This window comes from Phaeoacremonium minimum (genome assembly GCF_000392275.1).
Source record: "Phaeoacremonium minimum UCRPA7 unplaced genomic scaffold PA7_03_scaffold_415, whole genome shotgun sequence".
Classification (NCBI taxonomy): domain Eukaryota; kingdom Fungi; phylum Ascomycota; class Sordariomycetes; order Togniniales; family Togniniaceae; genus Phaeoacremonium; species Phaeoacremonium minimum.
Genome location: NW_006921317.1, coordinates 283,802 through 309,697, shown reverse-complemented (window position 1 = coordinate 309,697; position 25,896 = coordinate 283,802). Strand labels below are relative to the sequence as shown.

General features: G+C 51.9%; 3 protein-coding genes across 3 annotated transcripts; 1 reads left to right on the top strand and 2 right to left on the bottom strand.

Moving 5' to 3' along the window:
- Nucleotides 1-4,095: 4,095 nt before the first annotated feature.
- On the bottom strand, nucleotides 4,096-6,143 carry UCRPA7_5576 (putative c6 finger domain protein; the record flags this gene model as incomplete). Its single annotated transcript, XM_007918122.1, has 4 exons — nucleotides 4,096-4,879; nucleotides 5,140-5,217; nucleotides 5,272-5,415; nucleotides 5,494-6,143. The coding sequence occupies 4 exons, from the start codon at nucleotides 6,141-6,143 to the stop codon at nucleotides 4,096-4,098; spliced, it is 1,656 nt and encodes a 551-aa protein (XP_007916313.1).
- Nucleotides 6,144-12,295: 6,152 nt separating this feature from the next.
- On the top strand, nucleotides 12,296-12,813 carry UCRPA7_5575 (putative glycerol proton symporter of the plasma subject to glucose-induced inactivation protein; the record flags this gene model as incomplete). The annotated part of the gene is made up of 2 exons (XM_007918121.1): nucleotides 12,296-12,714; nucleotides 12,765-12,813. 2 exons carry the CDS (start codon nucleotides 12,296-12,298, stop codon nucleotides 12,811-12,813), a joined length of 468 nt encoding a protein of 155 aa, XP_007916312.1.
- A 4,133-nt stretch (nucleotides 12,814-16,946) lies between these two features.
- On the bottom strand, nucleotides 16,947-18,468 carry UCRPA7_5574 (putative serine esterase family protein; the record flags this gene model as incomplete). Its single annotated transcript, XM_007918120.1, has 2 exons — nucleotides 16,947-16,999; nucleotides 17,418-18,468. The coding sequence occupies 2 exons, from the start codon at nucleotides 18,466-18,468 to the stop codon at nucleotides 16,947-16,949; spliced, it is 1,104 nt and encodes a 367-aa protein (XP_007916311.1).
- Nucleotides 18,469-25,896: the final 7,428 nt, after the last annotated feature.

The following is a 25,896-nucleotide window of genomic DNA, read 5'->3' as shown; positions in this document are numbered from 1 at the left end:
AGTCTTGAGGGGTGCCTCCTTCCCCACATTGTGCGCTACACAGTACTTTCCAGATGGCCTTGCGCCGCCGCCAGTGATAGAGACACGCATGACGCCAAGCCCAGCTCCACCCTTCCGCCGCGCGGGACACCTTAACCTGGCAGGTGCGTTTACCTAACATTCAGTGCTTGTCTTAGGCCCTTTCGCAGTACCAGTAGGCGGCTGCAGCACTACTATGGCAAGCCTCACTGCCAAACTAGAATGGAAGGATCGAGCTGTAACTTAAGCTGATGTGGCTTGCCCACGTAACGGCTTGCTTGAGTGACTTGGCAAGCCACACCTCAATGGAACGGAACTGGCATTGCGAGTATTGCACGAGGCATCGACAAACCCTCCAGGCTTCTAGAATGACACGCAATCTGGCTCTATCGTATCTCTGAACCTCAAGACAGCAAGTATCCCATACAATTATCCTAAGTATCGTTTGAACACGCTTAATCAGTAGCCGTCAACTCAAGTCGGCGAAAGATCAGTGGTCCTTTTACGTTTACAGGTGTTATGCTTATCAAAGCAACCACAAGCATCAAACTAGAGTTCCCTTAGCAGCATCGATATCCGATTTCCGCCTACGAATCAGGTAATCAAACGTTGAGATCGGCTACTCTCAGACTCCTCGACTAGGCTATTGGCCTATCTGGAATGAAGCCGTCCAAGGTCTATGTGAAAGAACTTATCTCTTTCAGGGGCAATTTCCAGAAGGATTCCTCCTAGATAGCCTACGACGGGAGCTTGCTTAAAGAGGACATCCGCTTGCCTAAGGGAGGTAGCTTATTGCCCAAAACCATTCCGCTGTGGAGAAGTGGAGAGCCCATCGGAAAGTCGGGGATTTACAGAGCAGTACAGTACATAGGAAGTAATTAAGCAAGGCCGGCTAACAACGACACTTCTCAACACCCCATACTAATCAACTGGATCGGAGTGAACTCCGACGTAATCACGGCCACCTCAAAACAATAACAAAGAATCAGCTGAGAGCCCTGGAGCTCTCGTCTACCGTACCCTGTTTAGGGAAGGGCTGCCTTGCGATGCGACCGAAATGGTGTGCACCGGCCGTAGCCAAGGATTCCGCCCTCTGCTTACCTACATAAAGTAGACTCGATAAAGTGCATCAAATAGGTACGGTAGGAGTTTCATGTCTGCACGCCGCAGACCAACAGCGCAAACCCCCTCCACAGTGGCGGCTCGGCCCAGTCATTCGGGACTCTTGTGTATGCCACAACGTTGCCCCCAACTCGCGTCTCTAGTGTCAGTCAGTCTCTCTGGAGGGCAGAACTTGCAGGAGGATCCCACAGGGCGGATGAGGCTGGGAGAGCCAAGATTGTCAGCTCTCCCAAAGGGCACCACACATGAGAGTGTACGCCATCTCACCTGCTGCCTTGGTCAGCAGCCACTGCAAAGTCCCAGCCTGTGGCGGTTTTGACGGGGGAGGCGTGCGTATGCATCTACTTGTGACCTCTTATGCCGCCATGGCAGCTAGGTAGCTCCCGAGACCCAAGTCCGGTCACTTGGGACCGATGGTCAGACGGTCAGAATCTGACTGCATAGGTATGGTATGGTTTGGTATGGTACGGTCAAGCTCGCACTGGTGTGGATATGCGACATACAGCAGCCACGCATATAGTTCGCCTCATATGGCAAATGGTCACACAACATATCGGGCCTATCAGCTCCCCGTGCTCGCGCGCGCGCGCGCGGGTGCTTTCCGCCCAGTGACATCTCCTCCCTCCTTTCCGAGCAACGGGGCGGAAGCCTGGATGGCAAATGTAACTGCACCGTTGTGAGCGCGGTACGGCCGGAACGCCCCTAGGAGCAGGTAGGAGGGTCATGGAAGGCTCGGGAAGTGAGTCGGGGGCAAGTAGGCTTCATGTGGCAGAGCACCGGATCACCTAGGACACGAATAGCCTTTGAGAAATTGCAGAATGGGCCGTAAATAACCAAATAGAAGCGTCCATCACCGGGCGGGAACATTATAGGTGAAGGCTTCGTGTAGTTTATACCCGCTAGGAGCTTCGGGTGGTCTCGAGTTGACCGAGGACCGTTTGGAGGACGACTTACACCATTATAACCGCCGTGTCTTGATATTTTCATTCACCGAGAAGGGCCTTTGCGGAAGATGGTGTCCAATGGCAATAGCACTGTCCGCCTAGGCCTCGCATTCTAATGCCCAGCTCCGTGAGCTTGAAGGCCTGATCGACCAACGGCATGTTGTCATCGACACTGCTGTGACGGGTGAGGCTCCCATCCTCGACTTAAAAGCGAGGAGCTGCCCGGAGACGCTTCACCTCCGCGATGTTAGCAGCCGTTGTAAAGCCTATCACATGGCCCTCTCCCTTGCCTGCATCTGCAGACTTGCATCAAGGCACTGACAAACAGGGCCCCGTGCTGCAAGGAGCAGGCAGGCAGGCAGTAGTGAAAACCCCCTAATCCTCCTATGCCAGCTGTCTCTTGGTGGGTAGGTGGTGCAGCTGAGTGCTCTTCCCCGCCAATTCATGGCCCCAGCAGGCACTGCGGATAGCCTAAAGGCCACTGAACAGGCCGTCGTGGAGGCGGTCAGGCTATTGCGCGACGTCGCGACAGACTCTTCGGCCCCCAAGGTGCTAGTCCGCATTTGCGCCTCACTCGCTCCTCTGTGCCTGGGCTTGCTGGTGTTGGATGAGTAAGGGTCGAGGCAATCTGCTGTCTTCTCCAGCACCACGCCTGTGGCCACCCCAGCTTGTGTGTGTGTGTGTGTGTTTTGCTTCTTACCGCACCGAGATCCGCATGGGGTTCGTCCGGACGTCTTGCATCGCCCTCGAGACTGAAAATGAGACGCGACGATCGCGATCTACTACCCCGTAAAACGCCGTCATGCAACTGGCAGCTGGCCGTTGCTCGCAGCAGATATGACGACACCGTTGCCCAGCTACTGCACACTGCACACTGCGAATTGTACTGTAGTCGATAGGGGGGGGGGGGGGGGGGGGAACCTTTGGTCTGGGAGTAGGTATCCACCCGGAGCGGAAGGGCGGGATCGAGAGGCGCAGGCCCGATGAATAGGTGATAGAATGGGGACCTCGCTTCAGCGCTCTCAGGTGATCACCCCGACCGTGTAAGTGAGCCCCGGAAACCCGACGGCGTCAAAGAGCGAGAAATGTGAAGAGCCTGGCTAAGGCAAATAACACGAACAACAGAGGCTTGCTATGGTCTCATTCGGTTAATTTACATGCCTAGCAATACGAACATTGAGTTGTCGTGCGTTTTACTGAGATAACAATCATGACCCGTAAGGTGCAGATAGTAAGGCAGGTTAGAGTGAGCTTCAGCCACAATTGACCTGTAAACCATCATCTCCCTTCCAAAGACCTCGTACGGCAGTATTCGGTGGTTCACCCGGCCATCGGTGCAGGGAAGTATTTCGGGCTCGTCTTCCGCTGCTGTACAAACTACGACCAAGTCTTTTCATGGATGATGCACTTTGACAGGTGTTTCCCGCCAAGTTTCCCGTCCGTCCAGGGATCTGGGATGAGAGGGAAACCACCTGCCCTACAGGGCTTATTACCAATAATCTGATCCGGCTCCGTCAAGATCTTAGCTCTGGATTATTGATATTACCCATACGTCTTAGGCTTCATTACTGGGCCGTTTCCACTCGAATAAACCCTTGCTTTTCTCTTTCTTTCGCTAGCCATCGACCCGTGTCCCCATATGGTGCTACTGTAGCACAGAGCTATCGCCGAACCACCAGAACACTGGTGCCCCTGGAGTGCCTATATTTGGATTCCGGAAATAAGGAGGCGGCCCCCACAGGCATGTGAAGTCGCGTGTAAGTCAGGGGATCGCACGAATCATTCACACGCACTCGATCAATCTAGCCAATTTGTCTTGGGAAAGCTTTATTGGAGGCTCTATCAAAGGCGCTCCCTGGTATCATGGGACGAAGCGAAACTCGGGAAACTAAGTACGTACAGGTACAGTAGCAAGGAGCACGCCGGCTCGTTGCATGCCAAGAAAACCAAAAGTAAGGTCACAAGTTAAAGAGAAAGAAGAAGTAGGTTTTCATATCCTAGCCATCAGCTCTCAAGCGGTCGAGAATTGCCCCCTAGCGGCGATGGTGTCGAGGATCTTGACTTCCGCCTCGAAGCTCGACCCAGCCGCTGCCCATTTCCTGATCTTCGGCACGACCATTGCGTAGAGCCCCTCGATGTCTGGCGTGAACGGTCGTAGTTGCGGCGAGGAGTTTGCGATGATGATCATGAGCAACGCTGCCATGGCACTCTGCGAGAAGGTCCAGAGGTAGGGAGACCGCTTGTCGAGCATCTCGGATACATTGTAGAGGTAGGCCTCACAGGAGGCGATGCAGGTCGTACATTTCTCCAGAATGAGTCGTGGGATTTGATACTGCGGTTGCGGAGTGGTTGGCTGCGAGCCGGGCGCCGGTGACGTCTGCAGTGCAACGTAGAGCACGAATGGTCGGTGAATGATGTGTCGTGCAGCGTAGTATCGAATTCGTAGCACTTTTCCTCGCTCGCTCGTCATGGGCTCTGTGCCTATGGGAGGACGTACTCTTCCAGGTATCGAACTATACCATTCTTCCAACTGTCTGTTAAGCTCCGAACTGAGGGCCATCAACTTGTTCAGGCTTATGTTGTTCGGGCCGCTAGAGGGATCCGTCACTGCAGCAATGTCCGAGTTGTCCGAAGAATAAAGCGAACTATGTATGCGGTTGAGGAGCCTTCTGACGGCTGTCTCGGCTACAAAGTATATAATGTCGTCTGTTTCGCTCGGGTCGAGGGTCCTTGGTAGAGGCATCTTGTCTGCCATGGGCTCAATGCCCGTCCGTACAACATCGAGCTCGGCTGCCCTATCACTACGTTTTATTAGTTTGATGCATCAAAACATGCGCACCGCCAATGAGAGCCATGTTGTATAAAATGAGAGTTTCAAAGAGATGGAAGAGTCTGTTTCTGTAATGTCTGCGACGCGTCAAGTCTCAGTAGGAGAAGGTGCAGCTGCTTCATGCAGAGTATCGCATAGGCTATCCATCTCGAAGTTTGGTTGTCACAACTAAGCATCCATGTGTTTTTCTTTCCAGGACGGGAAGTCGAAGTATAGATGACGTACCATTCTATCATGAAGCAAGACCAAAAGACACGTAGGTAGTTGTCGTCATGTTCGTTCAGAAGACCGGCTCGTCGTTGTCTGCAAATGGTTAAAAATTCCGCAACAGCCGCATCAAAATCACTGCAAACCTACTTGTGTGTCAACTGCAGGAATTTATGGGAGGCATAATGCACCATCTTCCAGCTGTGAAGGGGTCTGCCCAGGTGGGCGATGTACGACGCTGCCAGGAGTAGTGCCTGGCATATTTGCACATCTGGCGTGAAGCCCCAGACGGTCCTACATAGAATCAATCGCAGGGCTGGCACGAAGAAGGAAATACCAAGAGTGTCAAAATCTCTGGGGAGTCGGGCAGACGGGGTATTAGAGACAAAGATAGAGCCGAGTGCCCATACGCAGAGGCAAATGGCAGTCTCGGCGTCCTCTGTGAGGCCATTCTCCAGAACGTTGGAGTAGAGAGTTTTGAAATACTGTCTTGTGAATAAGGGATAAGTCGGGTGGACGGCAGTAAAGTAGACATCAGTAAGCAATTCTAAAATACCGGGGTCCGGGGCCGGTGGCCAAGCGATAGGTTCCTGGTGAATCAGATCAAGCGGTGGCGGGAGCGGAGATGTTTCCTCAATGTCGTAAAAGTAGTTCTTGGGGTAGTCACCGGCCAGGGATCTGACGATCGGCAGCGAGAGGAGCGAGACGGCCGCGGTGGAATGGTCATAAGGGATCAAGAACTGTGCCTGATCCCCGTGAATGTCATGTCCCTCGAGCGTCCGGCTGGTTACGGAGGCTGGAGAGGCTGCTACTAGCGAGGGTGAGGGCATGGGCTGGAGCGAGGAGCGACTCGGGGCGTACGAGGACGTTGCGCCGAGTGCGAGATCGTTGAGTCTCTGGCCCTGCTCCTCGAGCATGGCCTCTATCCGTGTTAGTCTTTCCACGACGGCGCCTTGGCCGGACGACTGAGGCTCGACTCTATTCGGCTTGGCGTCAGTTCTGGCGTTGCAGGAGCAAACCATGCCTGCAGGAGGCGAGTGTGTCTCACCGGTCTACCGGTAGGTCCTTGTACACACAGTCCGCGTGGGCTTCACGGCATGTGCCACAAGGCTTTTCGCCATCACACCTCCTCTTCCGGTGCCTGCAGAAGTCGCAGGCAAGTAGGGCGCCTAGTTAGGAGTAGAGACAAGGTCAGCAGCGCGCGGACATGACCGCCATGCACGGCTCGTGAAAGCACGGACGGACAGGCGAGACAAATGGGTTAGACAAAATGATATGAAAAACAAGGTAGTCGATGTGGAGAGGCAAATGATAACAGGAAAATTGAAAGCAAGACGGGGGACGACGGCATGTGGGAAAGGGAGGCACCACTTACGTTTCCTTGTGTAATTCATATCGACTGGGCAGACTTCCTCTTCTGTACACGACAGCAACTCTAACCTGGTTTCAAGATGGAGACGATTATAAACGGAGGATTGCATGAACCGGGCATCCGAGGCACGCCCCTCTTCCAGTGCAGTCGGTAGGCACGAGCTGGTCTTTAATAATGCTGCTGTCAATAATAGGAAGAGGTGAGGCATCGACTTATAAGTACGACGACGGATACCAGAGCTACCACAGCCATGCCATGCCAGAAGAAGAGGTCAGAACCAGGACAGAGCCACACCAACACAAGACAAGACAAGACAGGACAATGCGAATGCAAACGCACGACCCGCCGCCGGCAAGCGAGAGACGAAGAGCAGACGAAGCGGGAAGAGGAACAGGAAGACGGGGGCGGACTGCAAGACTTAGACTTAGACTAGGACTGGGACTGGGACAGGGACACAAATGTATGGATGGCGAGTGGCTCGACCTGTCGACCTTATGGGGCCGGCTGCGGCCACCAGGGCAAGACCGGGAGGTGACCGGGCCCTGGGGAGGTACTTGTTGACATGTTACTGGATACTTGGGAGGTGGGCGAGGTGTACGAGATTTGAGAAAGCAGCAGGATGGCGTGGAGGAGGAGGAGGGAGGAGGAAGAATGGATTACCTACTTGCGGTGCCCTGGCCTTACCTAACCCCTACCTGACCTACCTTACCAATGTACCTTGGTCTGTCCTTCTGTCTATCTGTCTATCTGTCTGTCTGCCCTACCTACGTAGGTTCGGTACCTTGCCCTGCCTTGTCTTGGCTCTACATGACATGTACGTACATAATCATGTACGATACGGTAAGTACGTACGGGAGGTACGTATCTCTCCGACAACAACGACAACGACAACTTGGGCGGAACGGCTAACCTAACCTCATGCAGGCGGACAAGATGGATGCCTCTGGGCTGGATGCGCCCCATCACCCGTCAGACCGTGCGTGTGCGTCTGAGTGCGTCTGAGTGTGTGTGTGTGTATGTGCGTGAGCGTGGGAGTGCGAGTGGGAGCCTCCGGGGGTCGCTTGACGATGGGTGATAGGTACGTAGGTAAAAATGATGGGATGAGATGCGCCGCGGATGGGCGATCATCCAGCGACCGGGGCAACCTGGGAAGGTGTGTGGTGCCCTGGCCGACTGCTGGGACAGCCTGGGACACGCCGGGAGACGGGGATCTGCTGCTAAAAAGAGGCAAGCCAGGCCCGCTATTGCCGCCGTTCCCCCCCCACCCAAAGCCGCCCCCCCAATACGCCTATAATAAGGTAACGCCTACCTACCTGACATGCCTAGGGAGCTAGCTACCGCCACCAGCTGCCACTACCTGGCCCTACCGTTAGGTCATCTCGGGTTACATGTGTAAGCTGTATATACGTATTACCCATCCCATATGGCCGGTTCGTACTCCATGGGGAGATCGATCGTCCCAATGTCGACTCGTGCGTGCACTCGCCCAGCACGGCCCGTATGCATCTATCCAGAGTACTCAAGTTCAAGTACAGAATGGTACGAGGCACGGGCATATTGGAGGCATGCCGCTGGTGGGTCGAGTCCCCGTACAAGGTACTTACCTACCTTACTTACACGGATCGATTCTATCACAAAAAGTGGCATGCACGCGCTAATAGGGGCGACAGAGTAAGCATTTGCCTGCTTCGCCTTCGAACGACGACTTGAGTCATCGCAGAACTTTCATAGCAGGTCTCTTGCATCTCACCCCATATTCGTGTCCGGTGTCGTCACTTTGTTGGGCCTGGTCGGGTATCTTGGCCTGTTCTGGCGGTTTCTACCTTTCTCTTCGCTTCTTCAGCATTCATCGATGGCGCATCGCGAGGCGCAGGCCATGATATGCAAAAAGTTCGTACCCAGTGGCACACGAGACCCAGCATGACACTATCGAGGACCCAAGGACCAAAGACTCGGGAACTAAATATGCAGCCAGACCACCGGGTTTGTTGCGCTTCCCTCGTTCTCGGAGTTCCTTGAAGAAGGGGGCCAGGGGCGGCGGGACGATGAGGCTTGCGGAGAGGCGCAACCGGTACCTTTCGTCGACGTGCATGACGAGCAGCTCATCGCCAAGAGAGAGGGCCATCGTCGAGCAGCCTCCAATTCACTACTTTGCTCCTATTCAGGGTATGGAGTATTCAGGTGATGATGGTGGCTTGCTCGGCCATGTCTGTTTAGCCTGTGCTTCACTAATAGTTGGCGGGCAGATGTTACCCTCCTGCTGTGCGTGCGCTTAAACCACTGACGTTGGCTGTCACTTGCCTTGCAGTTACGAAACTTGCCTTGCGCTAACACTTACACCGACAATCACACGAGTACACTTCGCACTCAATCTCAATAGGTCCATCCGACCCAGGCCGCCGAGGCCGAGCATTCCCGGGCGGCGGCGTGAGGACGAAACAGACAGACGCTGATGGAAACAAGGGGAATGGCAATTCCCCATTGCAGATCTTGGAATTCAAAAAGAGACCTCTGGGCTGACCGGCAATGCTGGATGTTGGATGGCGATGGAGGTACATTTCGAGCACCGAGCTTCCAAACGTTCCGATTGTCGAACGCGGACTCGCCGTCTGCCGCTAGAGCCGGATTGAGTGGTTGCACAAATACTGGCTGGGTGGCTTGCCGCAAGTCGTCGAATCCTCTGGATCTTCTAGCTGCATTCAATGTAACATGTACGATCATGCGGTCCTTTTCAGGCTGCGAAACAAACCAAGGGGGTTCTTTCGCGACATCTTTGTTCAAGGTGGAACTCTCCTAGCGGACAGGTCGAATTGGCATCCCATGTGGACAGCATGTTGTCGAATGTGGTAATTGCATCTGGAGCTTGAGCATCTGGGATTATTTGTCAGACTCTATGGCCGAAAAAAAGCCTAAAGCCTCTCGTATGACATAGCCGGCACTACTACTTACGTTAGTCCACCAGACTGGGGTCTGAATGTTAACTAATGATCCCAGCACCATCGTGAAGATCACAGGCGTGTAATGTAATCCCCGCTATCTACCTAGCTTTGACGTTAGTGCCAGCCTGACAGGGCAGAGCACAGACAGGTTTCCCGAAATCCCATCATACACGCACAGTACATGTACGTGTAGGACCCAGCGGGGGCCACTCTGCGGCGGCGACGACGGCGTCACGGCGAGCCTTCGGGGTGCCGGCGTTACGATTCGGCGTCTGCTTGTTGAGGTCGACAATGCATTGATTAGGATTGATAACACCTACCGCCGTACAAACAGCGAAGTCTAACCTCGAGCAGCTTTGAGATATCCCGGGAATGACGACACCACAACGATACGACACGGCGAGGGGAATGAGTGCTGTAATCGGCGACTGCCAAGAGGAAGGGGAGAGGGAGGAGCCTTCCTCAGCCTCGCTTCGTCTCCGCTGCCTGTCGTGTCCTGCTGTAGCTCTAGCTCCACCTCCTCCGTGTGTCCGATTGTCGTGTCCTTGCAATTCCGCTGTTCGTGATCCATGAGTAATCACAAAGGTCGGTCCCGACCTGATTGCAGTGCACGAGGCCCGGACCAGGCCGTTCGGCGCGCGCTGTTTATGTAATCCCGCTGGGTCGGCGATGGCGGAGAGGGGGTGGACCACCCTTTTCCTTGGTCACAACGCTAGACCTTCCGCCCAGCCCTGCCAGTTCCTTCCTTCCCGGTTATGCCTTCTGGAAGGTAATTACCACTCTCTGACTGACAGCTTATGCAACCCTGACACAATCTGGAAGCCAGTGCAGTGTAGTGTAAACAATGTCCCGCAGGTGCTAGCGGCTCATCAGTCTGCTCCTACCCTACCAAAGTTAGGTAATTGAAGCTAGGTAATTAATTAGTTAGACTTCAAGATGTCAACGTAGGTAATCGCTTACTTTCGATATCCTCATCTTTGGAAAGCATCGAGAACTTCCAACCTGTTTCGTTCCCATCGCTGACAAAGACCCTTTGACTTCCTATGCTGGCTTGCACCTTGGAAACCGGTATGTTCCTAGGAACGCTGAGCCCTGCCACCGGGCTACCGGGAGACTAGCGCAACATCGGATTGCTTTCATAATCCGAGCAGAGAAGAGGTCATCGCATTGGCTTGCGCCATACCGTACTTCGTCGAGGGCCGTCCACTGAAGGAGGGGATTCTAGGACATCACAGGACATTCTTTGCAGATTGTCGACCGCCGCTAATGCACCTCGAATGTTCCCAGTGGTTTGGGCCTAGCGTCATTCCGCATGGTACTTTCGGCCAGTCTGGGGCTTGCTTCGGAGTTACTTCCTGCACCACCACAGGCTACCAGCAATTGTGCAGTACCAACACACCAATCGATCGTTGGCGATGTTTCCCGCCGATATAACAAGCCACGCCTCAATCACCGACAATGGGGCTCCGTAACGCCGCTTCATCTCAGCCCTATCCCAGCTGGGTCATTATATCCAGGCTTAGTCAACTTCGAGCGTTGCCTCTTGCTATCTTGAAACGACATTCAACGTCACGTTGTTTAGGCTACTTGATCATTGGCGCATCGCGCGGTGATTTCTGTAATTTGATGGTCCCAATAGTCCCGAGTTTTGGATCAGACCACACGTTGCCATGTCTGCTCTGCCATCCAGCAGGGATGAGACATCGACAGAGATGGAAGCATCCCGCAGGTACGAGACGTGCTGGGGGCCGGCCGCTCGCCTAGCTCAGTAGCCAAAGGCTCAGACATCAAGTTGATGTCTCCTAATCCACCTCTGGCATAGTTGCATAGTCGTGATCGTCAACGGCCAAAGCCTCTCGATGACTTTCGTTATTTGTCAAGGCTCATCTCCTTCTCTGAAGCATTCTCCTCGCGTTCCTTCCTAATGTGGTATCAAGATGTCGGTAGTGGCGATGCTGCAGACTTCGTCTAAGCATAATTCCTTGTCGTTGATTACCCCTATCCACTTTCGGTCGATCTGATGGCCCCAAGTGCGGTGAGGAGACACTAGGCTCTCCTCTATTCTATGTTCTTGGTGCATCACCGCCTGTTACTCCTTTGCGAGGCGAGACGGTCCGGTGGAGAGGATAGACAGGATTAGTCGTCCGTCTCCCTAGCTCGAGGACGATGATTTCCAGATATAAAGACTCCTCGAAACCTGATTACGGCACAGATGACTTATCCAACTTCGCAAGAGTGCTACACGAAGCTTCTCATTTTAGTCGTTTAGTGATCATAATGGTTTTCGGTTTTATTAGCAGGAGTGGCAAGTTGCTGCTTGTCTGTTTGGCCGTCGTCAACTCGGGTAAGCTGTTAGACAGAACTCTATTGGAGAAGATCCCTGACTGACAGAGCTACACAGTGTCCATGGCCCACTTCGGCTATGACCAGGTTTGCAGACTCTTCCCAGGCAGATGGGGTGTCTTTCATACCCTCACTCACATTTTCACTCCAGGGCGTGTTCTCAGGAGCTCTGATCTCCGCTGACTTTGTCAAATACTTCCCCGAGACGAAGATTGCCAACATTTCGGGCATTACTTCCAGCTGCTTCGCTGTGACTAACCCCCTCTCCTTTCCTTCTCCCTCCCTCGTTAGGCACACATAAGGCTTACCCCTTATTCAGCTAGGAGCCTTTTTTGGTTGCATTGCAAGCTTCGCATTCGGGGACCACCTCGGCCGGAAAAAGACCGTATGGACGGGTCTCTCCCTGAATGTCATTGGCGCAGTCCTTCAAATCTCCGCCTTTCATCTGCCTCAGATGATCCTAGGGCGGATTATCAATGGCTTCGGCATGGGAGTGACTTCGTCCACATGTCCCATCTACATGGCAGAAACCTCCCCGTTTCAGCTTAGGGGCAAGCTGGTCGTCCTTGGGTCCGTCTGCAACACGGTGGGTTTCTGCACTGCCAACTGGATCAACTATGCCCTCTACAGCGGCAACGGACCTTTCCAGTGGCGATTCCCGCTAGCTTTTCAACTCGTCTTCCCGCTAACTGTGGCTCTCTTCCTTCCTTTGGCCGTAGAATCCCCACGGTGGCTGCTCCTGAGGGATCGATATGATGACGCGAAAGCTGCACTTGCCAAGCTTCATGGCAAGACAGAGAACCTCGAAGACAGAGAACTCAACGATGAACTCAAGTCAATCTGGAGGACCATACAAGATGAACGTAAAGACCGCGTTCCGATATCCGATGTGTTCTTGTTCAGGGACTCAACGCAGAACATGCGACGTCTCTTGCTCAGGTGAGATTCCGCTACATTTTAATCAGAGCTAGACTATTAACGCTTTCCAGTTGTGGTACTCAACTAATGCAGGTAATTGCCTTCCCTATCAAGTTCTAATCATTCCCCATTATCTCGTTTCCCAGGTCTAACCTACGACTGTTGTAGCAATTTTCTGGGGTCAATGCCTTGGGTTATTATCTTCCCACTCTGCTGATTCAGTCAGTTGGTGTCTCTAAAGCTTATGCTCGGCTACTCACTGCCGCGAACGCCACACTTTATCTCGGAGCGGCCCTGTTATGCTTACTCTTGATTGACCTTGTAGGGCGGAGAAAGTAAGACTCTCCTATCAACCTCAAGAGGATATTGATAATAATTCTGCTAACGGTCACACAGGCTTATGCTCTATGGCTCGGTAGCCACAGGCTGCTGTTACCTCATAGCCGCCATTACACTCAAGGAAGCCGACATACATCCTGATAATAAGAAGACTCTAGGATCCGTCACGACCTCCATGTTCTTTCTATACTACTTCTGCTATGGAACAAGTTTTGCTAAAGTGCCATGGGTGTATAACTCAGAGATCAACAGCCTGGGATGGCGGACCAGAGGCGCTGCCGCAGCTACAGCTACGAACTGGCTGGGCAGCTTCATAGTTGTGCAATTTACCAAGGTTGGTGTAAACCATTTGGGCTGGGCTTTCTACCTGCGTAAGTCTTATACCGCCATTTCAGATTTATCCTTCCTAGAATTGCACGAGAATATTGCTAATGTCTTGTTCGACTAGTCTTCTCGTGCTTCTGTTGGTCTTACTTCCCCATCGTCTATTTCCTGTATCCAGAGACTTCACGGCGGACGCTTGAAGATATGGACGAGATTTTCAAAGACAATTATAAGTTCTACGTGTTCAACAACCCACTCCTGACACAACGAGCACGACCGCAAGAATTCATTGAGGCTGAGCGGAGACGGATCCACATGGATCCGGACCATCCTCATGATATTGAGAGATTCAATCGGGAGCAGGCTCTGTTACAGAACCTCAGGGAGCTTTGATCAACGACGGTCTTGTCTGTCTCTTGAAAACGCATAAACTGAAGATGCAGATAAGCCCTTGTTGACTTGCAGTCCCCTTGCCAGACCACCTTTCCTGACTATTGGCCTATGGTTTACGAATGTGTAGGCTGCGTCTCGGTGTTGTGAGCAGTGACACGCTCTCTTTCTTTGAATTACATCGCCTGCTTGTACTTGCGGAACCCAAATTGGATATACCCAATCCCCCCTAAATTAGATACACAGCTATTCGTTACACAGATAGATGGTGGAGTGGAAAGCCTAAGTAGATCTCTGACTAGCATCAAATAAAGTCTTTCATTTGTGCGCGTGCGATAAACTAGCCTTTCAACATGTTAAAGTGAAAAGGGGCTGTCACCCACTGTACCTCACCGGCCCCCATGAACGTTTGATGACAGGTCAAAAATCTAATGGCAGTGTAAATGCAGGATTTTGATCACACGGAAAGTATGAAGTCATCTCAGTCTAAATCCAAGAACAAAAGCCGCTGCAATACGATGGTGTTTGGATTCCGCCGGTCTCCAGTTAGGGGAGGGGGGTTGCGGCCCCCAAATCACTTCAAGCTATTAACCGACCTTCGCTCAGGCCTGCGCCTCGTTAAGCGACTTACCTGTCTGCCCGCCCCCAAACTACATGTAAGTGGAAATAGGTGCCAACCCTCAGAAGACGTCACCCAAACTAGACTAATATTTACTTGCCAGACAAGGTCGTGATTTTGGAATTATCTACTCGCTATCTAGACAATTGTTCAGAGAATGCTGTCACGGAGTTGCGGTGTTCGGTTCAGCACCCGAACGCTGGCCGGGTGTTGCTTTGTCAGGCGCAGATCCCGAAGCAAGCGAACAAATCCCGATCAGGTGTTATCTTGCTTCTGTCCGTCAGTCGAACTCGCAACGACACAGTAAGACGTCCGGTCTCCCCAACACCTCTTGGCCCGCAGGAACATCAGCACGCAAATAAACTCGGAATATGATTTGCATTTCAGCTTGGACAGCTCCGCGCATGCACGCGCCCGTCCGGCCATACCCGATTGAACGGGTACGCACACACACACACCATCACTTTGCATGTTGACTTCATGCACAATGGCGGCCGCCAAAGATTTACTCATGTAATGCCCTCTGGAGCCGGTAGCCTATTCACAGCCTTGTTTGAACTCAGCTTTTCAACCGTGGTTCTATTATGGGCCGAGAGTCTTGTCTAAAATGTGTATCTCACAGTATGATGCTATCTCGTCACTCATGCATCGTCTCCTAGTGCCTCCCTGCCCGTTGGGCTCATTGGTGACTTGGCCCTGCTGCTCGCACCTTTACCTACAATTTTCTCCGTCCAGTTATCCCAGGCATTGCTGAGAGGACTGGACGTCCGGTCAGGGGCTTTCCCCTTGTTGCTCGGGGATTCCTTCTGAGATGAATCGTCTTCCTCATGGCTCTTGCGTCCGTAGGCCAGGTCCTCCTCGATCTCGCTCTCGTCTGCACTGTCTGCCCAGTCTCTATCGCTCCATGTCATAGAATCAAGCCTCTCATGGGTTGGCCTGGAGGCATGGTGTGGCGGCACCGAGCTGTGGAGTTGCTTATCCTCGGAGTCTGCTCGTGGCGTCACCGGTAAGTCGGGAACCTGATCCTCAGCTTCTCGAGCTTCACTGGCCGTGCGGCTCTCTTCCGTAGTCCTTGGACGTAAAGTGTCATTGTTGCCAGTTGTGCCCGAAGACTCTCGCTCACCATGCGTAGTATGAGGTCTGCCCTCGGTCTGGGCTTTTGTCTCTGAACCGGTCGAGTCAGGGGGCTCGTTAATATCCCGGGCCATCTCCTTGTTTGTTTCTTCGTCATCCCGAGTTCTTGCGGCCGCCGAGTCTGAAAAATGTGCATCGACCAGATGCTTGACAACAGGCCAGCCAAAGGCATTGGCAAACATACGCCGCACAATCAGGTTATTGTGCGCATCAGGCTCCAGTTTGACCAGAACTTTGCGCCACGAAAGTCCCTTGTGATAAGCCCGAGCAATCTTCTCTTCGACTTTCATACTCGAAGTGTCGATAACCTCATCCGGGTCCTTGTCTGGATTGGTATGCTTGGTATCATCGTAATCTCGAGTTGATGCCATGGAGTCTTCGTGATTCACTCCCGGGGACGGGTACGGAGAAGAACTTCCGCTGTCATCGGTCTTCTTGGAGGATGATGACGTGGTTCTAGCATATGACCTTCTACGGATTGCTAAAGAACCTGTGGGACGCTTCTTCAAGGGAGGAGGTGGGATGTCTGAAGGGTGATATACCCTATCATGGAAAATTGTGCGAGGCCGTTTTGACGGATCGACGAGATAGTCAATGGAAGGCAACTTTGGGTTCAATAAGTCGCCTGCTGATTCGAAGAAAGTTGTTCGTGGCGGAGCTGAGAGACCACTATCTGAATCTTCTGACAATTCGTGGCCCGAAGTGACCTTCGAGGCTTGCGATGAGGAGTTGTTGCCACTAGAGTTATTTTCCATTGGCAAGGTCTGGCTACGTTGATAGATCTTCTTTTGCTTCTGGCTCGGCGGCGGCGGAGTCTTGGGAGAGTCATTACTGCGGAAAAAGTTGAAGATGCCCGAAAACGGGTTCGGATTGTTAGTAGATGCCGTAGAATTAGGATCCTGCGAAGAGCCTCCTTCTTGAGAATCGGCTCCTGGCTTAAATGATGTGGCCACAGCTCTTAGACTCTGCCTGTCATCTTCAAGCGTAGCATCAGTTTCAGGTTGGGGCACTTCGTGGGAGTTTTCATGGCCGGTAGGAGTTGTTGTTCCCGTCTCGGTCTCTGGTTCCTTCTCTTCCGAAGGAGTCCACGGACTTGGTCTTGGAGAAGTCACATTCGCACCTGTGAGTTCTGCCCAGCCAAAGCCCACAACGGTCTCAACTAACCCAGCTTCTCGGCGGGCCTTTTCCACTCTACCCAATCCTTGCCAATCAAGGAATAGGAGACAACTAGTTCTCAAAGGCACGATACCATCATTGACAACATTTGAATAGACTGTTCTGTTCCGGAACTTCTTGAGTGCAATGTGGGCTGGTCCTGTAGGCAATATTCGTAGGAGAGGCTTTGACTCTGGTTGCACCTCTCCCATCACTCGTTTATGGGCATTCTCGCCGAGACTGCTCACGATCGCGCCCCATCCACTCCTGGCGATTGTTGGAGCTCTCCAGGTTAACCCCAAATCTTGACCCGTTCTGCCAACAAGACCGAAATCGAGTGCAAAACTAACGTACATCGGATTTTCATGGTTCAGTCCTAGAAAAGGCGACGCAAGGGTGATAAAGTTGATAGGCTGTATCAGATCAAAGAATTGTGGTGAGTGTTTCTGGATATACGCTATTGCATAAGTTTGAACGAGACCACCTAGAGAGTGGGCGATGAAGCTGATCTTGGTGATCTTGTATGCACGTGAGCACGAATGAATTACTCCATCCTCTGGCGCTTTGTGAATAGTGCTGTGCTTGTGTGACGGCTTGCCTTCTGCGGCTTGATCATGCATCACGCGTGAAAATGCATCTGAAGCCACCTTAGTAGCTGGAAGGAACGGTTGGTCGGGATATGTCATCGACAGAATATAGCGTGCCAGGCGTTTCCCGAGATACTTGATTCCCCTTTCCGTGCGAGTGGCATTTCCAGCAAAACCTCGAACGATCACCTCCTCGTCCTCGTCCTCTTCGTCGTCGTCAGTCACCTTCTGTGGCTCGTCTGTTGTTGAAGGATCTTTCCCGGTGGTTCCCGGTTCTTTGGTCGAATTTTTCTCTTGCCTTGCTGCACGCTCTTTTGCTCTTCTCGCTTTTGCATCGATCTTTGCTTGCTTAACTCCAGCATCTATGCTCTCCTTGAGAAACAGCAAATCTGCGCCGAGGTTGCTGTGCAATCCATGCGTGAGAACGACCAAGTGCACCTTCTTCTGTTTCTTAGGTACCCGGCTGGAATCCTTGGACTTTCTGACTTGAGGAGCGGTCTGAACAGCGGCACCAGCTCGATGTGGAGCACCACGTTGCTTCGATCCCTCATCCCAACCCGGCAGTTCAGGGGTGTTCCAAAGGGCTGCCGTATCTTCCACTTTCACATGGATGGCGCGAGAGAAAACTCCCTTGGGTTGTGCGGGATGGTGGCCATCTTTTGCACCAAGACTTTGTTGGAAATCGCTGACTCGGCCGGGCTGGGGGATTTGTGCCTGGTTGCCAACCACCGGGATGCCGGAGCTCAGATTAAGAGACTTCTCGTCCCGTGCGAGGCATACCTCGTAGTTGACCCCAGCGGATGCGGAGAATATCACTTGAGAGGCGACCTCTATTACCCATGTTACACTCTCATTATCATGTTCCGGGCCATTCCCAAAGTATCCGTGACTTCCGGTTCCCGCACTCTGCCGGATATCGTCGGGCACGACCAGGTGGCATGTCCATGACCCGCCAGCCTTGAGCATAGGTTCAAACTCAGGCACACCATATCTGCGAGGGTTTGCGAACTTCTCGTTTGGGTTGAAATTCGAAGGGTACGCTGCTACGGAGAGGGTGTAGGGACCGTGGACGAAGGCGGCACGCAGGGCGATGGCACATGTGTTGCGGATGCGCAGGTAGAGGAATTCTGGCGACGGGAGAATGCGGTCGTGTGACGGCGTATATGTAACGGTATACCGAACGACCTCGCCGATCTTGACGCTACCAACCTGGTGGAGGAGAAGCATTTTGTCGACGGTGCACCAAACAGACGGCGATGGGACTGCAAGGTGGTGTAAGTGGGAGGGAGGACGGCTATGCGATCGCTGATGTCATCGCGTGAGCAGCTGAACCTCAAAGCAATACAAGGCTGAGATGGCCCAGTGACACCAAGAATGCAGGAGTTTTATGTGGTGCATTCACTCGATGGTGTATGCTCTGAAGTGTCGCAAATGAAGTAAGGTTGCAAGTGATTCGAACATTAAGGGAGGAGTCCCCGGGTAGTTGAAGCTCTGCTAAACTGGAGTCTCGCTTTCGGGAAGCGATGTCATCCCGAGACTAATTTAGCGGCCAAAGAAGCTCGCCTAGGCACAGCCCACCCTGCTGGGCAATCGCGCTAGCCTTATCGCTGATAAGGTACGTACTTACACCTACAGGTGTACATCATATAGTCAAGGGGGAGAGCCTCTTTTGCTTGCAAGCCCTCAAAACACTTCATGATTGCTCATTCTGATGCTTTCAGTGTATTAAAAAAGTCTCTACAACTAGTTTGTCGGCAATTTATGAAGCTCTACAGGTACATTGATTGACACAACCGAAATTTCAATCATAAGGCTACCTAGATAGATTGATCCCTTAAATGTATCTGTCAGTACTGAAATCTCGCTACTTCGCTATACACAAATACTGAGACGAAGATTTTATTAACCAAACACAACTTAAAATAATTTTCAAATTAAGAGCAGCAATGTTTACCAGGCAGAGATGGACATCGCTGACGGTGCTGTGTACGATATGGTCCAATCCCAAACTCCCACCCTATGCAAAACTTCCATATTGTCTAGTTACCAATCTAAATGTAGGGAATAAAAGCTTCCAGCCTTACATCCCACATATTTCTATGTCTAGATGGAGTAAACACTCCAGATGAGACCGGACTTTCTCTACCTCAGTCTCTCTTTCGGACCCTCGGAAAAGTGAGCCAGACACCAGAAAGAACCAGTACCAAAGCTAAGATGATCGGCTGTAACACTCCCACCCCTTTATGAGCGGAAATAGCTCCGATAATGAATGGGAAGACTGTCCCTCCAGTCCCTCCTATAGCCATTGCAAAACCGATGGCACTGACGTGGATTTGCTTGGGCAAGAGTTTCGCTGCCATTGTCACGGCACCTGGGAACATCGGGCCTAAAAAGAACCCCAGGAACGCCACAGCCACGGCCGAGACGATGAATTGTGGAACCAACCAGAAGAGCAGTTCGAGGCCAACACAAATGACAAGGTATATAGAGATACAGATACGTTCTCCAAAACGTTCCGTTACGAAGCCGAGTCCTGCCCGCCCCGCTGCTTGTCCTGCCCAAAAGCCGGAACCAGACGCACCAGACGCAAAAGCGGGAGCTTTTCGGACTCGTAGCATGAATGTCACAATCCAGCCACCCAGGCCAACTATAGTAATTCGTTAGAATAATTCTTTACAAGTGTTCGAGATAATTTATAACTCACCTTCAACGCCCATGTACGTGAACAGGAAAAGTGAAGCAAGCCACGTAACCTTCGATTTGAGTGCTTGCCGAGTGCCAGCGCCAGAAGACTCAATATCGCGAGGATACTCGGCGTGATATGCCGCTTTGTTCTTTCGCCAGAATGCCAGATTCATCCCGATCAACTCAAATACAGATATACCGATCTTGGGGAATCGAAGTGTCAGAGTAAGATTCAGAACATCAATGAGGCGGACCTACCATTATATAATAAAAGTTGTACCAAGCCAAATGATAGTGCACCACCATCGACGTGGCTATCAGAGGCGCAAATAGCGCACCGAGTGAGTAACAGGCATGCAGACATCCCTGGACAGCATTTGCCTTATCCATTACGCCAACCCAAGCGCAAAAGCAGGCATCTGTGAGCCCGTTTCCAAAACCACTGATGGCATTGACGATTACCAGAACCGGGAAAGGTGGGTGAGCGGCGAGCACAGAGAAAGTGATAATATGGCAGACAGGGGCGAGGAACGCAATGCCCCGTTGACCAAAATTAACGTGAATTCGAGCATTGACGAATGCGGCGACTGAGTAGCCAGCAAATGGTGTCAGAAATATAAGCGAGACGATTGTGTAGTTGAGGTCATAGTACGATTCAAGCTGTAGAATATTAGCAGGTACCTTGAATTGCTATGCGGCGAGACTATGTCTACATAGGGAATCAAAGCCTAATGTCTACGGTTAGTTTATATTACAACCTTTTCATGGGATCAACTCACTCCAATCGCGGCATCATTCATTCCTGCAATGATAAATGACAGAAAAGCAAACGCCAATCGCCAAACATTCCCTCTTGGGTGGTTCCACCTCTGTACGGGGATATGTGCGTTCGCTGGTGGTATGTCGTCAGTAGTGCTGCCGCCTTCTTCTTGAGAGTTGCGATTTGAAGAGAATCGAGGCAAGCTTCCGAGATCGGGAGCAAGCTCTTCACCTCGAATGCTTTGATGATGATCGCCTCTTGAGGAATGCTTAGTTTCCTCAAGAGCGATTGTCGTAGTTGCGGACATCTTGAGGGGAACAGCTCTTTCGAATTGTTGAAGCTAACAAGAATCTTAGCGGTTGTTGCTTTCTAATGGTCTCTTATATATGATGTGTCTACCAGGTGGGGAAGCAAGTGAGATGGCTCTAAGGATTGGTCAGTCGGATCCACTTGCCGTAAGGCGAAGTCCTAGTGAGAGGGCCGAGTCAATTGCGTTAGTGATTCACATTTGATTAATGGTCTTGCTAAAATCTATAGACTGGAGTTGAACATTATCTTCTTACGCCTGAAGATTTAGTGGGCACTTTCAAGTCTAACATTTCTTTAGAAATTGGAGCTTGTCGTGTCAACTTGAGTCTTATATAATGGGGTCTATCACAAATCGTATAACATGCCTGATGGAATGCCACAACACAGGCTCATGTGATTGAGGAGGAAAGTACAGAATAACAAGAAATTGCTTGCAACTAAACCATTCAGGTGGACTGAGCATCTGGGACTAGACTTCTCATGGGACAACTGCAACGGTACGGTTTTTCGGCCACCTAAAGGCTCTACAAATATGATTGTCTATCATTGATATTTTCTCGTATCTCTGAGACATTGGCCAACCAACAGCTTAAACTCATTTGATACTGCGCACTGTAATCGAATGCCGCTTTGAAACCCGGCCTCGCAATCAACAGATTAAAGCTCAAGAGAAAATTCCCTGGCGGTTGTTAATGGTAGTACTTAGCTATTGACGACGCTGCATGGTAAGGTGAGTAAGGTTGCTCAAAAGAAAAGGAAAAAAAGTTTCAAGTTAAGCAGCAGAAGTTTAACTGCCATCTCAAAAGAATTTTGGAGCAAATTCAGAATAGGTACAACACCGAAGCAAGTATACATAAGTCGCAATGCGTATATGACTCTGGGTGTGCCGGATGGTCCGTGCACTAGCCAAGACGCTGCCTTTGCCTAACTGGCTATTTTCAGCACAGGCGCGCATTGTCGCTTCACTTTGTGGAGGCAGCCAACCGCAGCCACTTTTGACACTACACACCATCCACCATCGCGGGGATACACCTTCTCACCGACACTGGCCTCAACTCATCTGTTCTGATGGGTTGTTCATGCTTCGAAAGGCAGTCCGATGTTCGGTCTGACTCAATTGCATTACGAGGTCCAGTCGTGTTGGGCCTGCCGTCCGGTCAAGACAATTGCCAACGTACGGTGATGCCTTCGTCGGCGGCCTGCATTTTCAGCAGTCTTGATTCTTCAATGCCGCGTTGCCGATGATAAGATCAATCCATGAAAGTCTATAGGCCAAAATTTCCCTTGTCAACATGGTTTGCGCTCTCCAGCCCTCCGACACCAGCTGAACTGCTCAACAGTTTGGTGGTGGTCTGGTTTCAGCCGGCCTCCAAGCCACTCTTCACTCGCGTCATCTAGTAATGCGCATCCCGGCCACAACGAGGGTCAAAAGGCCTGCGGTCCCGCACATTTCTTGCAGCCTGGCACTTATTTCCTATTATTTCGTCCCAAGTCAGCAAGCGCTGCGGGCAGACACCGAGCAGAATCAGACAGTCATACCTACCCTGCGCCAGGATGCCGGCCTTCTGCCTTGGGCAGCGGGAGACACCCAAGTAGGGCAGCCCAGAGTTCCAATCAGCCACCACATGGGGCGGCAGTGTCTCCCGATGTCCTTGTCTTAGCCTGTGCTAGCCTGCCATAGCTCAACGGCGGCCGGCTCTTGACGGACGGGCGCCTGACCTATTTGGCAATGGTCACAGACACTTCTCCAGTACAATGCCCACATACCAATGCAGTCTACGGGTGTGGCTTCGGGAGATGGAAAAGCGAGACTGAAGAGCGAGAGTCGGCAAGGGTTTAACTTGGCTAGTCACCGGAGAGAAACCCTTGGCCTCAAGCCCCGGAAACTTGACTGCCTGGATGGATCCTGAGGTCCATACATTTTCAGCCGTGCTGCGGAGTGGCAACCACCGGGAGATTGCTTGCATTTTCTGTAAGGCTTAGGCGCAGATTAGAGCCCTATCTGCTAGGCTGCACGGAGGGCTCACAAGTACCCCTAGGAAATTGCCAATCACATGGCCTTCCTTGTTACTGACCGACGGGTGTGTGTCGCTAGGGTCCTTATCTATCAGGTGCTAAGCTTTTATATACGTCGCTAACCCCGAATATATTGCTTTCTCATCAAGGAATTCGTTTTCCAGCCAGTCTAACGTCAGAACATTCTTTCGACAGAGTTTTGATCTGATTTGCTCTGTTGCGGGGACCCAGGGAAACCATGTGCCGTCATCTGACGCCAGCGTCGAGCATTGGCGATGTCGGCGACGACTCTTCTATCCAAGTTGCTATAAGCTCCACTTACACAGAGTGAGTTCAACGTGTCCACGATCTCACTCTACCAAGCTAACACGCCGCCTATTAGACAGCAGATTGCTCGTCAAGCCGCTTCAGTGCGATCTGCCGCTGCTTCAAGCGTTGCTACACCAGAGCCAACACCCACCAGGCCTACTCGGCGTTTCACACGCTCCTTTGCAGCTTGGGAGCGTGCACAAGAGCTAGAGCATCAGAACATCCAGAATGTCCAACCTCAGCATCCCCCTCGTCCAGCGCGGCTTCACTTTGATGACAGTTTTGTGCCGGACATGGTGACCGACCCAAATGCCACTAGTCCTGTGCACGGGACAAAAAGGATGAGGTCGTTTGAGGAGATGATGAGCGAGACGCACACGCCGGAGAAGGACAAGATGGCAAGGGACATCGACAAGCTCGAGCAGACCACCAAAAGGGCGGACCGTGCAGACACAGCTAGGAGCGAGCCTGCATTCAGAGCGCCGAAAAGGGCAAGACTTCCAATCCGCAACAGCCCTCGATTGAGCGGTTCAAACACAAAGAATACGTCTCGAGGCGGTGCCGCCAACGACAACAGCATGTCATCTTCTCAGGAGGGCGGGTCGCAAGAGAGTCAACCCAGTCAGCGTAGTTCTGCGAAATCATGACCTGCGCCACCAGGTGAAAATCGAGGCGGCCGGCATGTGGCGTGAGTCCTGCTGGATCGGACAGAAGGGCTTGCATCGATGAGCAGATGCACGACAGGGATTCGAGGATAGAATCCTGGGGAGCGGTTCGTCCCACCATGGCTGGACGATCAGAGCGTGGTTGACATTTCATGCGGGTGATCCAGGGCGACAAGGTCCAGGGATCTCGAGATTGGGCCTGGATGTCGAGGCGTTGGTATTTGGTGGCGTTTTCACACCGTTGTGGGCTTTATGCACTTCAGCCTCAGATCCGTCCAAGATAGGGCGGGCGAGCGCCAGACCGGGGCGAAGCGGTCATTTCACTTCGTTACAGTCTTTTGACATTGTTCTTTGCCAAATCTCTTTTTACATTCTGCCCATTAAATTGTACTTCGATTGTATATATTCTATTGGCTTTTGACTACATTTTCGTATACCCAGCGTCCAGACTATCTGAGGAAGATGTATGTGTGAAGGGCTGTACTTTTCAACCTGGCTCTGTTAGGTAAGACGAAAGCACCTGATAGGTCAGAAAGACACTGCGAATAGCTACCTAGGTACCTCTGAGGGCCACCTCCAAGCTCGCCGTCTAGCTGGCCATGCGTCATGACTTGCCTGTAATCTCCTTCCCGTCAGCAAAGTAGCTTTTGCCTTGAAGCGCGATAACTAACAATTGCATTTGCGCGTTTACCTGCACAATCCTTCCCCAATCCACGCGCCGCCCATCGCGGCGGAGGCACGTTCGGAGATTTTCTCGGCGCGCGCCGACTTACAGGAAGATGCATGGCCAATAAAAGAGCTCAGAGACTCGGGTTTCCCCAGGTGATAATCGTTGTATCGGAGTCGGAGAATAGCCAGTAGACCCCTTAGGCAGGCTTGTACTGGGGCTCGGGGGGCGTGCTCGTGCATAAGGTTACCTTGGCCTAGGTAGGTAGGCTCGGTAGGGTAATAGCGCCTCCATGATGAGCCGAGAGAGCCCATGCCTGTGAGCGTCCGAGCTTCCTCTGCCCTCCCGGGTTACACGCGCGGGAAAGGCTTTGTTTAGATCACGGATAGAGACGCAAATGTAGACATATCAACGTGATTATTAGACGACAGTCCTGGTCACATTCACGTAAATACATTGTCAAGTCTTCCATCGAGTTGCCGGCGCCCGAGGGCGGACAAACAAGGAACCTCTTCTTGGGGTTGTGTATATATGCAAGTCCCATGGTATTAATGGCTCGGGTAACAGCCTGCAAAGGGTAACCCCTCGCGGTCCCGAGATTGCGCGCCTCTTGGGTGCTCTCTCTTTACTATCAACCACCTCTCTTCTTCGTGAAAGGTCTTTTCCCAAATCAACACTCCTCATAACAATTCCGACCATTGCCTCGAACATTGATCCTACTACTTGCCCTCCACAGTAGTTGCAACCATCCGAGCAGCTACCAGATGCTCAATATCTTTAGCCCGCCGTTAACGAAACCGCTCTACTTCTTACACTTCCTTACACGAGATCGCAGAAAGCAGCCCAAGTCGAGATCATCCCTCAAAATAGTTCCAGGCACCTAAGCATACATCAGTCTCGAAAGAGACTTGCTTGCCATCAAGGGACCCATCCGAAGAGCATGCGATGGATGGATCACTTCCAATTCCCATAAAACACAAACAAACAGATGCCACGAATACGTTGATACCACTGTAACCTACACATCCAGAACGCAATACCACCAACGCCCGGAAACAGACCCATAGATTGTACTCCAACAATGAAATCGAGGACGAGATGATTTCAAACTCGCAAATTTTCAATTAAATGATGCTTTCGTTACGCCGACGATGCCGCATAACTGACAAACAAACGATGGCCGTGACCGTGATGATTTCACACCGAACCGGCGCATGTACATTTTGTACAATGGTATCTTTGCG